The sequence below is a fragment of the Phaseolus vulgaris genome, chromosome 8 (assembly GCF_051622355.1).
Source record: "Phaseolus vulgaris cultivar YP4 chromosome 8, ASM5162235v1, whole genome shotgun sequence".
Taxonomy (NCBI): Eukaryota; Viridiplantae; Streptophyta; class Magnoliopsida; order Fabales; family Fabaceae; genus Phaseolus; species Phaseolus vulgaris.
The window spans coordinates 44,609,231-44,623,218 of NC_143505.1; the positions used below are offsets into that span (position 1 = coordinate 44,609,231).

The window sequence follows — 13,988 nt, forward strand, 5'->3', positions numbered from 1 at the left end:
CATTTGCTAATTTCCAACCCTAGTATAACACAATAATTGCCTCTGCAACTACCTACCTAGATATAATAGTATTCGTCTCATCAATTATATAGTATCGTATGGTGGATTTTTTAATTAATGTTTTATTGTTAAACTTGGTATTTCTATTAATTAAGAAATAATTGATATTTTAAAGTATTCTTGTCAAAAAATATCTTAGGTACACGAAATAAGGAACATAAAGTATGTATCTGAATACTTTTAATTATTTAGAAAAGCTTTTAAACAAGCAGCAAACAACCACACGTTAGTTGATAATAAAGGTTAAGTGAAAATGCTAGTCAGCCTCAATTTGTTCATAAATCTTTAAGATAAAACAATTTTATTGCAAATAAAACCTGACCTCAGATTACACTTGTTCACATTTACTTCGCAAGTCCTCTCAACCCAAGAAAAAGGAAAAGCTATTTAAATTTAATTATTCAATGATTTGATTAAAAATTGAAAAATAAGCTTTATTATTAAGGTCGTTAAGATAATTGTGAAAATATATGAAGAATGCTTTTTAATAACAATTTCACTTTTGATAGTTTAATAAACTGTCCTAAACACAACGGTTGGCATTAACTTCTTAATTATCAATTAAACTAAACATCTAAAGTAGTAGTGCCTCTTTAAAAAGTACAACTTAGTATTAACGTAACATTAAAACTGCTTTTCTCCTCAAACATGTCATCTGGTAATAAAGCATACACAATATCATTCAATGGCAAGAAAAAAACTAAGGTCTGAGATTTGTAGTCACTTTTTTTTCGTGTCTCAACTACCAGAAATCTAGGGTTTAAACAAACCTAATATGTTCAAAGCTGTACATTTTTAGTTGCAGTCAATAAATACCACATTAGTTGAAAGTCAGTGACTACGCAAGGTCTCTTTTGCATCAGCCTTCGTGGGAGTTTAGAAGCAATGGATTACAAGTTGTTAATTTGGAGATCAAATAACGATGACAGGAAAACGACATAAATTACACCTATATGCTCAACACAACAAACGCTAATCCTCATCAAAACCCGCATCATTCATGTCCACATCGCCATCATCATTGTCCTCAGCTTGTGCTTGATCATCAAATGTTGCAGCATTGCTAGGCTGCACATCATTATCTACTGTATCAGTGGCTCCAATCACATGAGATGGTTCGGCCTCCTTTGTTTGCATGGACGTCAGACTTTCATCGCTGAAGAATGATGAATATGGTTGAGAAACCTGCAGATGAATATTGATTAGTTCGTCTTCTGCTAGGTGTAAGATTCTTGGTTACATAATCTAACTGCGAATATAGTGCATAAATTCGGGTAAACATTACGTATAAAAACAATGAACATCTACTAATAGGATTAAAATTCTTTTTTTAATGGATCAGATTCAATGTGTTGATAATAGTAGACGTATAAATGACTTTTCAGCACTTTTACTTTGAATAAACAGTTCCTTTTCTCTGCACTTTCCACCAGCTTGTTCCATTGTTTACTCCTGCTTAATGTTGAGGCAGATCCAACCACCTAGATCAACAGCATAGAAATGGATCGATATTCAGGTGTATGGACCAAATGAAATTCATGAACTCATGACATTAACCCTAAAAGACATAGTACCAATACTGCTGACTTTGCTCTAGTGATCCCAACATTCATTCGTCGGATGTCGTCCACAAATCCTATGCCTTTATCTTTGCTTGCCCTGACACATGAAAATATTGCAATGTCCTTTTCCCGTCCCTGAAAAAAATGGTAAATTATATGCCAAACCTTAAAGTAACAACCCTTCTGAAATGAAAAGAAATATACGCACTCTTCAATTCACCAGGATTTATTTCTCCAATTTCTGAATTTTTTAAAATTTATAATTTATAATTTAATCAAGCAAAATTAGACAATGAAGCCTCGTCTATGGTGCAGTGCAACAGTTCATGTGGATGTATATTCATAACCAGCTGTCTAAGTCACTCAATCTTAGTCTTGCAAATGCCAGGTAAACAATTAAACCTTATTCAAGTATTTGCATAATATACTGTTAAACAATCAACCAACAGTAAAACCAAAAATGAACATGAAGGATATCATATAATAAACATTAAGTTTACCTGGCAACCATCAACAGTACATATATCAACTACTTTCTCAGCTGACATTCCAAAGGTCTCTTCAAAACGTTTTTGGAAGAGTTTGACTTGTTGACTATAGGGTGATATAATTGCAACTTGGTTACCAGATTTCAGTGCCGGATAAAGTGAAATGAGTTTTTGATACAAGAATAGAACAAAATCAACTTCCTCAACATTTATCCATGAACCACTCCCAGATGGCCGAGCCTCTTTCCCCTCGTGTATATCAAAGAAACAGAAAGGGCCAAAGCAGCGGTAATCATGCCATGCACGTTTTGTCCGTGATTTCACCTCATCCCCATCTTGCAATGAGTCTCCATAAAACTCCCTAGAAGGAAAGCTTCTTATCTGTTTGATCATAACAATATAAAACCCATAAAAAATCACAGGAGATTTCAAAAAGATAAAAATAATAGAAGAAAATGATGATGAATTTTCTCCAGAGAAAAATAAGAAAAGGAAAAACATTGGGTACTCAAGGACCAAATACTAATGAGATTAACATAATCCCTATTTTTAACCTTGACGAAACACAATTAAACTGATTAAAACAGGAACAGGTTATATTCTCTGGTATGTGATGCAATCAAATCCTAGGGGAAAACTTTAGGACTTAAGAAGTGTGATACACAACAGAATTTGAATAGCAACAAAATAGTATTTGTATTGAAATGTAGCCAAAAAAAGAGGAATCCTCTATTACAATGTCGAAAGAGGAGATTTTTAAGAGAAATGAAACTATGAATGGATGAGGCACTCTTGCAGAATGGTAAATAGGGAAAACAAACCAAAACCCCCTCCCCATCGTGGGGAAGAACTTCTCTCAGGCTGCCCAAAATAACTTTCCTTCAAGAATGATCATGATCCTTTTCAGTTTATCCCCCCCTCCAAATGCCTACTACTCTCCCTACTCCCTCCAGCACAATTTTTGCATCTTCACTCTCTTTCTGCCAGATGACTATTCTGTTATGCCCTACTTTTCTGCTTCAGCTGGTGCCACTTGATTCTTTCTACACTCTTACCCAAGACGGCCTAATTTCTGAGGCATATTTGCCCCTTCTTCTATTACCCTGACTCTCTTTCCCCTATATACCTTCATTACAGGCCTATTTGTAACATGGAATATATCACATGAAGATCAGATGCTAGGAAAAATACTTTAGGAACTGTAGAAATGTAGCCTGGAACATCTACATAATACATTTGTAAGTCTTCAATTTAAAACATTTTCTACACCTCACTGTTTTTTATTTATATTCTTCAATTTAAAATATTGCCTTGATGAGTTTCTTGATTAGGCATCATTAAAAGTCGTTCCTTCAATTCAAAACCACAATTATACTTTATTAAAATTTTGCTAACAAATCCACCATTATAATACCACTTACAGAAACAGAGCCAACATGGCCCCTGTATTCAACCAGCAACAGATTAAATCTCAATAATACTCATTTGGCCACAGAAAGATGACATTAAATAAGTTAATTTTGCAAGATTCTTCTAAACATACGTATTAGAAATGGATTATGGCCTAAGTCAACTCCAAAACCTAATTCATGGGGGAAAGATAGCCCACACCTTCTGAGCAGTATTTTAGCCATATTTCTAGCTAATATAGAACATGTTAACAGTATGCACCAACCTCGGGATGCATTCGATACTGAGTCTTCAACATTTTAACTGGATAACCAGCCTCCTTCAATCTTTCAAATAAGCTTGTTCCATATCTTAAATTCATGAAACAGAGTCAAAAAAATTCAAGTGTTAGCAAAAAGAATGGTTTAATGTTTTAAAATCATAACCACCACATAAATAATTGTTTACCCGTGATTCTTAGCAACGTCTGAAATTACAGTTGCTGGAAGTTGAGCTGGATCACCAACCTTTAAAAATATTTCAACAAAATATAGCCTCAATAAGGACACCATTTGCCAAAATGAATTAAAAAGTCGGTAGCCCAACAAGCTTCTCAAAGGGTTCAACAATTGTTGTGCAAAAATATTTCCACTGTCCAGGCCTTGTCTAACCATTAGTAATTAATAGACATGAATTGTCCATCCCATTGCTGTATACCATTTCGCATCTTTTTGATTAAGAGTTAATATGAATAATGGATTTGTTTTCTTCGCATGCTTTTTTTCTTAAAAATTTGTATTTTATACATGATATAGAATATTATTCACATGTAGATTAAGACAGGTAAAAAGTATAATAATGTAGTTTTCTGTAATGTAAATAAAGTACCAGAAAAACTTTTTTGCATTGATTGGCTAATGGAACAAGAGTTGCAGGCTCCACCTGTCATAAAGAGTTAAAAAAAGTAACAACGGTTTTACATTAGATATAATTGGCAATCTTTAATCTGCTCGATAAAACAATAAGTAATACAGCAGGAAACTACATAATAATAAACCATTTCAACTTTCTAGGATTGCCTATTTTCATTTCAATTTAGGAAACAAGATTACAATTACTAGTCTAATTAACACAATAAATCTTGTTCCTAAAGAATATCTTTACGAAGTTCCTCCTTGTGTATTTGGTTCTACTTGTTTCATGTATGACCTTTCTCCAAGTAAAGATAAATTATCTGCTCATACTATCAAAATCTCTTACTGGTTGCTCTTGACTTAGGGGACCAAAGTTACTCCATGACAAGTATCCAAGTACTTGAGAAACTTACTTTCAAAAGAGCTATTAGGGAGAAAGAACCAAACACTTAAATACTCCACTAGTATCCCATACTGCTCAATGTGAGACTTAGGGACCATACACTACCAAGTTCCTATATAGCACCATTCCTGACAGCTGATGACTTGGGGGCTTTTTCTATATGACACTTAACTTAGTGACACTTCATTCAACATCTTTAGATCAAACTTTGTCTAGTTTATATTATAAGCAATCTTAAAAGTGACTCAGCAACTAAACTCAAGAAGATTTCACACTTACAGCTTGTGCTGCTTCATCTATAATCACAACATCAAATCCACGATTTAGTTTACTGAAAACATGGGAACCACTAAAGCTGAGAGTGGAGAAGACCTGCCAAGCACACAAAAAATACTAAGAAAATCAGATTGCTTTTGCTAATGCATTTAACATAGAGAGTGGGGATACATACAATAGTGGCCTCGTCTAAAATTGCAGCCCGGATACTGTCATCATTACTTCCTGCAGGACCATTACTCTGTTTATTGGTAGATGATTTATTGGCACAAGAACGTTTTTGTTTGATCTGCGTATAAAATTTTAAAACATTTAAATTCAACCCAATTACATTTGAGAGTGTATTAACAATACAGATGCTTAGACTACCAATTCATTGGTCAAAATACTGTCCAAATTGGTAGGTTTGAACCAAGTTCAAGAAATATCTAATATGCTCAAAATTTATTTAACAACATTATTCCAAAAAGGAGTATAAAATGATCACAATATCTTCAGTGGTTGGTACACATCATAAATAAAGCAATGACTGATGCACGTGCTTTGGGCTTTAAATCTATGTATAAATGTGTTTTGCGTTAGTGTGACTGGATGACCCAATTATAAGATGTATGAAGCCTGAACAAGGCAAATTATTTTCGTTGCCAGCAAAAGATGTAGGTAAAGTTTCAGTCATAGTACAGAGTGGAGAAGCTTCAACCACTTCAAGTGTCAATACAACTAGGCACAGTTCTCAATGTTGAGCTAAGATGCATTGCAAGGATACCTATTGATCAAAAGCCTACGAAATAATGCAGGTTTGTCAATATTAAATTAGCACATTATTGATCCTTTCGTGGACAAAGACAACCCACCTGCTTTCTAGAGACCTACGCCATCAAATCGGAAATGGCATAATGCAAATAAGGTTCCAGAATATGGCAAGAGGAGATTCTACTGAATTCATTCATCTAAAACTGAAATAACATAACGTATGATGAAGGAACAGAAAGACCAAGCATTACTTATCTACAACGTGTCTGAATACGAAATCAACACTGCAACTGGCCATGCTTTTGAGTTTCAATTTCTTAAAATAAAAAATGCAGAATAATATACCCCAGTAGGTTTAGTGACGGACAGGCTGTATGATAGAAGGCTGTGTATTTGATTATAGAAAATGGTAAAAACCCAAAATATAGAAATCAGATTACTATATTTACAGAAACCAGAACTCTGACTAGTCTAGCTCTTTGAGAGCATATATTGCCCCAACTCACCTCTATAGTTATTACCCTTGCTCTCCCTTGTCATTCAACAAAAAGGCTAAAATAAGATAACAAATTATAGAAATAAGGAGCACATCCTTTATAATCAAGAATATCTATATTATATGTATAATATTAAGAACATTTTTATTTATTCCCGTATCATATCTATATAAAGCATCTTTGTTGTCTAAAAAACACAAGATTCCAGCTCAATGTTTCTCTCTTTCCTATAGTTTAACATGGTATCATGGCCTTTTTCAACACCGTGTTGAACCGCTAGACTCACTGTCTCCTAGGGATTACTTTTTTGATGAACCTTTCTCCTAGGTTCGCATTCACTGTATAAGAGGGTCTCCCATGAAACTTCCAAAACCTAACAATTTTAGGTCCAATGCTGAAATTGGATGAAGTTTGATTAAAGGGAACTGAGGAGAAAGATTCGCAAAAAACAAAATGAAATACTCTAAAGATAGTGGATCTACCAGGCCAACACAGTTTTGTAAAAAGCTCTAAATACCATATTAAACTTTAGGAAAGAGTGAAACATTGAGCTGACACCGTGTTTTTGAAACAGCACAGAGGCTTTATTTATATTGAGAAAAATGAATCAATGCAATAAATAGAGGAGATTTGATATCCTCTAATCTAATAACAAAGATATGATATTGGAATAAATAAATAAGTTCCTAATAACGTATATAATCTTGATGTTCTGATTATATAAAATTAGTTCCTTATTTCTATAATTATGACAATATTCCTTATTATATAGGATGAGCTCCTTATTTCTGTAATAATAACAAGAGCCTTTCATCTAACTTCATATCACTCATTATATCAAGACTCTTCATTCATTTCAGGAAAATGTTAGCATCCCCTTAGGGCTGAATATTAACATCTAAAAGTGCTAAGTTTTTTATTGAAAAAGAAAAAAACCATAACATTTTATACTTTTGATCTACAAATGTTTTCTTTCTCAATAAAAAACTTACCATTTTTTTAGATGCATAAATCAGTCCCAAGCGTTGATGTTAATAAAACTGTTAATTTAATAGTTAAGCTCCCCTCTGGACCTGCCCAGGCATAATCATGGCATTATAACAAAATTTTACAGTAGTGATATGAAAGATTAAATAATCATGGTGGCAGCGTAGCTAATTGAAACACATTTGATCTAATATTCCACGTACAAGTTCATCCAGGGAAACAGCCTTGATAGAATGATGTGCCTTGAGACCAATTCGTACAATTTTAGGGCAATAAACACGGTCATTTTCATCATGCACACCTAAGAACATCCATGAACAAAAATTCAAAAAATAAATATGCAATCATGGTAAGACAGTATAGAAATATGAAATTCTTAAAAGGAAAGGCAAAACATAAACAAGGAATGTAAAAAAAAAAAAAAATTGCTAGGTCAAGTTCAGTCTGCTTATAATATGAAATAGTTAATTACAATGCCTGACCACACAACCAGGATGGCAATGACACCTCCCTAGTGAAGGTGTCCTAGTTGAAATCTTAACCCCCACCCCCAAACACAAACACAAAACTAAGAGGGACAAATCATGGCAAGAATGCAAAAAGAAGAACTTTCTTTTTTCCCAAATAAATGCATAGAAGAAACTTGATACCTCCATTGAGAACCCTCAGCACAATCTCATCAAGGGCAGAGTTTGATGGGGCACATACTAGCACTCTTACACGGTACTTACGACTTGAAGTTACAGCTTCAGGTTTCTGACAAAACCCATCATTAGAGAAGACATTATTTTGCAAGATCAACAATTTTAACCAATGAAAAAAGTACTTACTAGTTCATTTCCAGTAGTTGGGTAAAAACCATCATCACCATCTTTTGGCATCACACTATCCCTTGGATTAACACTACTAAGCCATGGAGATGCTAGTCTCCAATGTCTTTGTCTGCCAAAACAAAAAGGGGAAAAAAATAAAATCTTCTAGCCAGATGAAATATGAAAAATGCATTCTACTAACAAAGCAAGTATAAAAAACATATTTGGTCTATTTTAATTGACTATGGGGCATAAGAGGGCACCATCCCAAGGTGATTTTGCAAGATATATATACTCGTTCAACATCATCTAATCAAACTGAATTATTCTTGAATTCCACAAAGACAGTTAAAGAGGGAGCCAACATGCAAGGGATACTAAGGAGGCGAAAATCAACTTTATCAGTTCGGAAACCCAAACTAAATAAAACTGACTTGTCTGACTTATACTTTAATCATCTAGAATTAATTGAAAACCTACTCATGAATATTCTAATCAAAATACTTTATTTGGACCTTGGAGAATCTAAAGTACAGTTAAGCCAGCAGGTTCTCTCTCTCTCTTGTCATCCTTCAACAACAGAAATATAAAGTAATCATCCAGATCTCTTACTTGTGTAAGCCAAATTCCAAAAACTGTGTCATAAACTTTAAACAATCTTCCCAGCTTCTTATGATGTCAATGTAATGTTAAACAAACTAAAGTGAAGAGAAACCAAGAAAATACGCACTTAACTTGAATTACAGCTATTTTCTTTATGTTTATCATGATATGATACAAAAATCAAATTCTACCCTTATTGTTGCACTTCTACTTGATTCAGAACAATGTTTATGAACTACTTGAAGGTATGCATAGCGAGAGAGAAAAATGCATAACACAAAGCAAGAACAAACTAATCATGAACAGAACAGAGAAGGATTTTAAAAGATGGCACATATGGGGAATTAAAAGAACTTATCATGTCAGAAACACAGGAAAAAACTAACATTCATGGCATGACTTTTTCTTGACTGGTAAAGCCTAAATATTCTCAAAGAAAAACTTACTTCTCTGCAATAGGTAATTGTGGCCCCTGCTTTAGCTCATAGGTCCTGCTTCCAAAAAACAAATATCAGTAAATGCTTAGTAGAAAACATTACCATAAATTGCTTGGTAGAAGAAAAATTTGCTTCAAAATCTCACTTCTACCAGGCACACTCTTGACACAATGCTTTGCACTAGACAACAATTGAAACCAAAAACTGAAATTCTAGACATAGAAGACTGCAGACATATATTAAAATATAGTACTTACTTTGAATGCATTCTTGTAGGAGTTGCATGCAAAATGGTACTTAGAATCCCAAGTATAGTCTGAGTCTTCCCAGTCCCTGGGGGGCCCTGATAGGAGTTAGTTAGGCTCGATTACTACTTTTTTTATAATAAAAACAAGCTACCATACAATGATAAAATCCCAGATATCTCTCATAGGTATCTAGCAAGGGGATAATGCTTGTCACAGAAATAACAAGTAGTAATAATTTACAGTAGCAAAAATTCTGGAAATGACCTACTGACATTAGATAAATGGACATTATAAACTGTTTTCCAGTAGTAATAACTTACAAACCCTAACCTAATGACCTAACTGTGTTTTAAAAGAAACACAATAGCAGAGGTAAATTACATTGCAAGAAATGGAGAACCAAACCAATTCATGATTCAACCAGTCTAACCGGTTATTCTTTTTGTTACAGAAAAGTTAAAAGAAAAATCTGCTCAGTCATTTTGGAGGCCAAAAAGAAAATCACAACAAAATCAAAGAAAAAACTGGCTATAAAACATTCTTCATGTTGTAAATAGTAGATTACTAGGATAACAAAAAATCAATATCTCCATCCATAGTAATTAGGAAAAATTATCTTCTAAATCTTCCTATTTATTTCAGCATATTTTTATTTTTATTTTTTAAATGGTTTTGATTATTACAAATAGAGATGATGAGAAGGCAATTGGAGAAATTGTAATCAATAATAAAATAATTCTTTGTTTTCCCACATAGCTCAAGTCGATAACAGAGCTCCCGATCTTGGGAGCCCTGTTTCCTCTACCTCATTAACAGATGTCACTGTCGCTGTTCACTAGCAGCAATGGGCCTCCATGAAAAATCCACATTATCAATATCTCCATAATAATTATGAAAAAAATATCTTTAAAATCTTCCTTTTCATTTCAGCATATTTTAATTTACTTTTTTCAATAATGGTTTTGATTATTACAAATGGAGACGATGAGAATTGGTGTGATTGTAATCAATAAAATAATTCTTTATTTTCTTACATAGTTCAAGTCTTCAAATTGGAAGTTCTTTGAAATAAATTACTCTCAATTCCCAACTATAACAAATAATTCAGCATAACTGATGAACATACCATCAAACATTGCATAAAAGGGAAGGCAAATATGAAAAAAGCATTAAAAGAATTTTAAAACAGAAAAAAGCCAAATGGAGACCAACCTGTATCAGGACAAAGGCTTTTGATGATAGACCAGCCTGGAACAGGAATAAAATGTTACTATGGAATGAATAAATGTTACAAGAGCTTTACATCTTATTAAGCAATAAAAGTTCTGATCAATCTTCACTTTCTTATCAAGATTTTTTTGGTCATTTTTTCGCTTCTCTTCTCTTTGTTGTTTGTAACTTATTAGAATGGCATACGTGTAGTGTAGATTTTTGTAACAAATGTGCATGCTTGAATGAGGGGGAAAATGGTTTCCTTTCCTAGCTAAACTATAATGCTTCTCCTTACAAAAGCTAACTTTGAGAAAGGAGGATCTGTTCAGACATTATAAATGTATATAGCTTTTAAATTTTTTAAAAGATCTTTCAAAAGGGTTCATCAGCAAAAATACATTTTCCTCCAAAAGGGTACTGAGAATTTCATAAAACAAAAGAAAATGATAAAGAAGAAAGCATTTATAAAGATGGTGAGATAAAGGTGTGATTTTCTTTTGTTTTACAGTTCATATGTTAGGTAGTTTGTCTTAGAGGTCATTTGCTCTTATATTTCTTTTTCTGAGTCCTATATCAAAACCAAAAGATATAAAGATGAGTTTGAAAAACCCAAGCCTTTAACATGTACAGCAGAAAAGAAAATGGGGAAGACAAGGAGCATGTTCAGATTGACAAAACTTGGAGACAAGAAAAGAAGAAACAGAACTCTGAATGATATGTTATGCATCATTATACGTTTGTAGTAATATATCCTGTATTTTAGTTATAACATCCTTTAACTAAATGTCCAATCCAAACTTGAAAATATGCCCTATTAAGTAATGATTAGAATCCAACATTTATTCTTTGCAAACAATATATCAGTAACTAATAAAGAGAGAAAACCCTAGCATTGGTTAAGAAAAGCAAAAAGATAATTAACAAACCTGAAGTTGATGAACAAGATTTAGTCTATGTTACTTTATTGAACTTCTAAAGTAAAAACTTACTGTGATGGCCTCACGTTGGTACTGATTAAAAGTATTTTCAACATATTCCCTCAATGGTGTTGGGATTTTCCATCCCTCAACTTCGGTGCCAAAGCTTTCTCCAACTGCACCTAATATTAAATCCTTGTACGGGAGACAGCTTATAGTTCGAATAGCCAAATATTCACGAGCAATAGTAGATAAACTGCACAGCTGCATGATTTTCACATTGGATCAAAGGCAAAGCTAATTTATTAGAAAATGTCTCTGTTAAGAAAAAAAATTGCAAAAACCACTTTACGTTTCTTTTTTAAATTTATAATACAATTCATTAGTCAAGGAAGGAAGCCTCCACGTATAAAAAAACACACAATTGATATCACTAATAGTACAAGATAGAACTGTTTACCTTCATAAAATATAATTGTCTTTCTGTCTCGCATACATGAGATCGCATGTTAAACAGCCTAGGGCAAGATTGTACATTATCTGTATTAAATTTTAAGAACTCCCCTGCAAGATAGAGTCTAACTCGAACAAGTCTTGTTTCAAAAAATTTCCGCACATGTTCCACCAAAGCAAATGCATAAACAGTGGGTAATCTTTTTCCATCCACAAACTGCAGTGACAAATACAGATGGGCAATTAAATCAAATTCAAATAGTCAAACAATTCAAAGCCCAAAACACACAACTTCTTATCACTAGTAGTACCTTATCTTTCGAAAGCAGCAAAAGATCATTCTGTGATATTGATTCTCCCTCAATAATTTCACAAGGAAATTCTATAAAGTGAAAGTCATCTGCCTCACTCCAACTTTTTACCACCCCCAATTTCCAATCAGTCACTGTGGTCAGACAAAAAAAAAAGTTCTTCAGCAAATACAACAAGAGACCCTTCAAACTTTTACTCTGGTCCCTAGGGTATCACAGCAGAGAGGTAGAGTAGAGACTAATCCAAAGATTTATTTAAGGGGCTAGTCTCTCTTAGCCGATAGTTAAAGAGACTTATCCAAAAAATTATTTAAAGGGTAAGTTTCTCTTAATAGATATTCTCCCATTAACACAGACCTAGGATCGAACCTCTGATCATTGCTTAAGAAGTATATTTATTTGTCAACCACACCACACCAATTGGTTGACCCTAACTTAAAACATGGAAAGCAAATACACTATTTAAATTGAAGCAAGAAAGGAAGAACCGCAACTTAGACAGAGCTTTAACAGTCCTCAGACTAGTGCTACAATGTCACTCATATTTAACAAGCATCGCATAGAAAAGGCTAAAGACCTGTGACAAACGCCATTAACAATTAACTGAGCTACATTGCTACTCTTCTAGAATAACAATCTTCTAAAAAAAACGCAAAATAGTTTAAATTAGAGATACCATCTTCCTCCTCTTTCTCCTTAATGATCTGGGATTTGGCTTCTTCAAAGATGAGGGGTTCGTAGGTGGCAATATAGTCATCAACATCTGTGTACCGGTTCTTCACCTTCACGAGTGTCGACAACTTCGCAGTCCCTTTTTTCTCGCTGTTCCTCTGCTTCTGAAAACACAAAATTCCAAAAAGACATGACGAATGCAAAATAAAAAGAACACAGAAACAAAAGAAAAAGAGTAAGGAGTGAAGTGAATTGCCTTGAATTCCTTGAGGAGGGCAAAGTAGTCCCAACTAAGAATAATCTGGTAAAAGCGGCGGATTACTGATTCCTCCTGAAGCTTTTCCTTCTCAACTGCCATAACGACTGATGGAGGGAAAAGGGAAATAAAACTCCAACTATTCAAGCAGCACCGAAGCGAAAGCACTACAAACGAAAGCACCACTAACTCGACCCTCAAAACGGCGCCGAATCGAAGAAGAAGAAGAAGAAGCACCACGACTCCAAAGAGAAGCCGAGGAAATCAACGGTGACAAGTACAACGACAGCGACGCTAATCGCAATGAAACGGTGGCGGAAGGGCCTGTGGCGGTTACGGACAAGAATGCCGGAGACGCAAAGTAGGGACCGCCGGAAAATGTGACTGCAAGGGTTTTGAGAATTCTCCGCTTCAGTGGCCTTTCTTATTGGACGATCGTGATAGCATGTACTGTTATCAAAATTAGCATCCAAATATGGTTAATCAAAAAATAACAACATTCAAAACACATTGGAAATACCAAGAATTATTTTTATTAAAAATTCTCACTATTTTTGTTTAAGGTACGAGAAAAAAAATATATAATGTAATTAAAACTCCAGAGTTAACGCAAAGACTTTTCAGGTATTTGGAACTGCAATTATGATAATAAATATTCTTTGCAATATTTTATAATACCAAAAAAATATGATTTTTTAACAGATAAATAGTGTAACACTTCGTCAAGTGGTCCGGTCT

The 13,988-nt window shown here is 33.9% G+C and overlaps 1 protein-coding gene across 3 annotated transcripts; it reads right to left on the reverse strand.

Moving 5' to 3' along the window:
• Positions 1-716: 716 nt before the first annotated feature.
• On the reverse strand, positions 717-13,926 carry MAA3 (P-loop containing nucleoside triphosphate hydrolases superfamily protein). Of its 3 annotated transcripts, none has more exons than XM_068629111.2 (20): positions 13,251-13,926; positions 12,999-13,158; positions 12,323-12,456; positions 12,019-12,228; positions 11,631-11,822; positions 10,642-10,677; positions 9,439-9,524; positions 9,191-9,235; positions 8,160-8,271; positions 7,980-8,085; positions 7,533-7,630; positions 5,268-5,381; positions 5,096-5,188; positions 4,388-4,441; positions 3,968-4,026; positions 3,786-3,870; positions 2,123-2,491; positions 1,635-1,757; positions 1,455-1,541; positions 717-1,245 (listed from the first exon to the last, which is right to left on the reverse strand). In XM_068629111.2, exons 1-20 carry the CDS (start codon positions 13,350-13,352, stop codon positions 1,033-1,035), a joined length of 2,478 nt encoding a protein of 825 aa, XP_068485212.1. In that variant the 5' UTR covers positions 13,353-13,926; the 3' UTR covers positions 717-1,032. The 3 variants fall into 3 exon arrangements, 2 of the variants coding, with proteins under 2 accessions (XP_068485212.1, XP_090149884.1); XM_090293758.1 differs by having other exon boundaries at positions 9,439-9,514; positions 13,251-13,870; XR_016514728.1 differs by lacking the exons at positions 717-1,245; positions 1,455-1,541; positions 1,635-1,757; ... (3 more) ...; positions 4,388-4,441; positions 5,096-5,188 and adding an exon at positions 7,335-7,415 and having other exon boundaries at positions 13,251-13,800.
• Between the last annotated feature and the right edge of the window lie 62 nt (positions 13,927-13,988).